Here is a 2,801-nt window from a genome sequence, read left to right as displayed (position 1 = left end):
TCTTTAAACTTGGAAACAAAGTCCAGTATGTTGTTTCTTTTTTACTTTTTTTGGAATAACTGACCTGGATGACTGAGAATCTTCACCAGGATAAAGCAAGATAACACCTGCCAATGTCCAGCTGACAAGTTTGTCTCAACGTGAAATTCTGGGAGGTATGTTTACAGAATATGCAGTGTGATGTACTAATGCATCAAAGAAGTGAACTCATTACATCTCTGTCAGTATTTCTGCATCCTAAAGGCAACCACATTTTGCACACTTAGATGCAAGCAGAGGAGGAAGAGAAAAGGACCTTTTCTGTAAGGGTGATCTCTTTAAAATAACAAATAAAATAAAAAAATTTAAAGGACCTATTGTCTAATGCTACGTTCAGACCGCAAGCAGCAGAGGCAGCAGAAGCAGCTAGTTTACATGCAAAGTCAATAGTTGACGCGTATCAAGGACTTCTGAGCTTCCGGCGAGCTTCAGAAGCAGCAGCTGCTAGAGCTGCTAGAAAAATTTTACTTTTGCTTAACACGTTACATCAGCCAATCAGAGAAGCTGATCAGGGAGCTGGCAGGGAGACGGACACAGCATTGCTGATGCATATCTCTATGATCACTCCTCTGAAACAATTTATTAACGCCTAAATTAACTTAAAATGTCGAAACCTGCCGGCGAAATATGTTTTCGATTTTATTATTCTGGTTCCTGCTGTTTGGATTAAGTACATGAAAAATGCTAACATCTACTTCCAGTTGCCATGAACAGTAGAGGAAAACCGCGAAGAGGCGACCAGACCAGAGGCTGCTGTTGAACAGGATTCCCGCAGTGACAGAGCACCGCACGTGCATGGAGGTCTCAGCTTCTCCGACAGGGAAATAATATTTAAAGGCAGGATTGTAATCTTGATGAACTGACTGCACAGATTAAGTTTTCAGGTTGACTTTCTCACTTAAAAACATACAAAAACTACTTTTTATCCACTGATCACAGAAAATATAGCTGCCATTGTTACAGGCAAAGAAAGGATAGGGTAGCTCCGCCCAACAGCCTCTGCTCTGACCAGTCAGAGGCTGAGTTTCTCCTATTTCCTCTCTGTGGTGCTTAGGGCGCCTCTGAGCACGTATTTACGTATGCATGGCGACGATTAACTCTAAAGTTGTTCAGCGTAAGGAAATGCTTTACGTTTGTGGTCTGGGCAGTCGCATATAGACTGCATACAGCCCTGACTACAAGCAATAGGGTTAAATGGTGAAACCTATACAAATAGTGTTGAATACAGACTATTAACCCAGAGTGGAGGTTCAGGCCTTAGAGCTCCGATCTTCACTGGTTCCCATGGCTTAAAAAAAAAAGCCTGATTTGGGTGTGAGATTCTCCTCTACCAACTTAATTTAGAGTTCATTTAGAGAGGCTGTGATTAAGCAGGTGTTTGTGGGATAAAATTAAGTCAGTGCTGGGAGAGTAATGAGCACTTTGGGAAAAATGCATGACTACAGTCTCTAAAGGTCAAATTCTAAAGAAGGAATTAGAGAAAGGTGGGTTAGGCTAAACCCCCAAATGTTTTCATTACTGTAAAAACAGACTTTATTGTGTTACAAAAAAAAGAAAAAAAAGGGTCCCCCCCCACCCCCTAAAATCCTGCACTGCTAAACAATATATTTCATATCTATGTTGTGGTCTCAAATAAGCACTCTGTGGGCAGGAATTAATAGCTTGAGGGCATGTTCTATATATATTTTTTGGCCCCAAGTCAAAATGTCATGGACAGGAATTAGTGTTTTGTTTCTACGAAGAAGTACTTCATTTTTCGTGCACACTAAATATATTTTTCTCCATGTCAGTTTCCAGGCTCTGTACTTTTCCTATCTGAATTATCTACCGGAACTACCGCTCCAGTCCACTAATTGTCCTGATTTTTGCTGTTCTCTTTTTTCAGGGAGCTAGGCCTTTAGCCTAATTAAGGTTTTAAAATGTTCCTTTCCAGCCAGTTACATTCCTGCCTTCTTTTGACCTCATTGATCCTTTACCATTTAGCGGCCCATGTTCTTACTCTTGCACATAGGGGGGGACCTACTGTGAGTTCTGATAGTTCTGGTCTATCTCCCTTTTTCTTGCAGCCTTAGTCAGGTTATGACACTATCCAATCGATATGCCTTAAATTACACGTCTTTTTCTTTGCACCAGTTCCATTAGGAATACAGAAGCAAGACAAAAAAAAAAAATAACTTTACGCACAGGATATAAATGTTAGCAAATATCTTGTTACTTGAAGTACACTCCTGCAGAGAAACCCACCTGGAGATCTTACCAATCTCCCTGTGGTTCATAGTGTTCAGAACAGAAGCGTCGCCCACCCTCTTACGAATCCACAGCTCGATGGCGATGCGTGTGTAGAGGAACAGCATGGCCGCCAAAGGTAGTAGGAAAAGAGCCACCATAATGAAGGTGGTGTATGCCTGTCTATAGGTCAGTGAACTCCAACTCTCCTGGCAGCACACATGGTAGTGGTCGTACAGGAAGTCATACTTCACCTGTGGAGGTAGAACGAGAAAAGGGTGGAGGCTCAAAACATAAAAGGTAACTCAAATTGAGCTTGGATTTCACTTTTTCAAATGTCAGGACTTACAGAATAAACTTAAAAAAAAAACATGGGCTGTATTAAGGCAATATTCAAAGTGCTGCACTTTATAATGGTAATGTTAATTTCACTGTTGTAAGCTGTATACACTCTGGGCCGGATTTATCAAGATCCAATTTTGCGTGCAGTAATTTGCTCTCGCAAACTAGAATTTTGCACGAGGGGCTGAACCATG

General features: G+C 41.2%; 1 protein-coding gene across 1 annotated transcript in view; it reads right to left on the bottom strand.

The window, feature by feature from the left end:
• The window catches only part of LOC107089333 (pyroglutamylated RFamide peptide receptor-like), a 19,537-nt gene that overhangs the window by 5,246 nt on the left and 11,490 nt on the right, over positions 1-2,801 (bottom strand). Inside the window, exon 4 of the mRNA XM_015382063.1 lies at positions 2,284-2,519. Coding sequence (XP_015237549.1) covers positions 2,284-2,519 — 236 coding nt within the window. The remainder of the gene's footprint in view (positions 1-2,283; positions 2,520-2,801) is intronic.

This window comes from Cyprinodon variegatus, unplaced genomic scaffold, assembly GCF_000732505.1.
Source record: "Cyprinodon variegatus isolate N-32 unplaced genomic scaffold, C_variegatus-1.0 Scaffold12, whole genome shotgun sequence".
Classification (NCBI taxonomy): Eukaryota; Metazoa; Chordata; class Actinopteri; order Cyprinodontiformes; family Cyprinodontidae; genus Cyprinodon; species Cyprinodon variegatus.
This window is presented reverse-complemented; position numbering and strand designations above follow the sequence as displayed.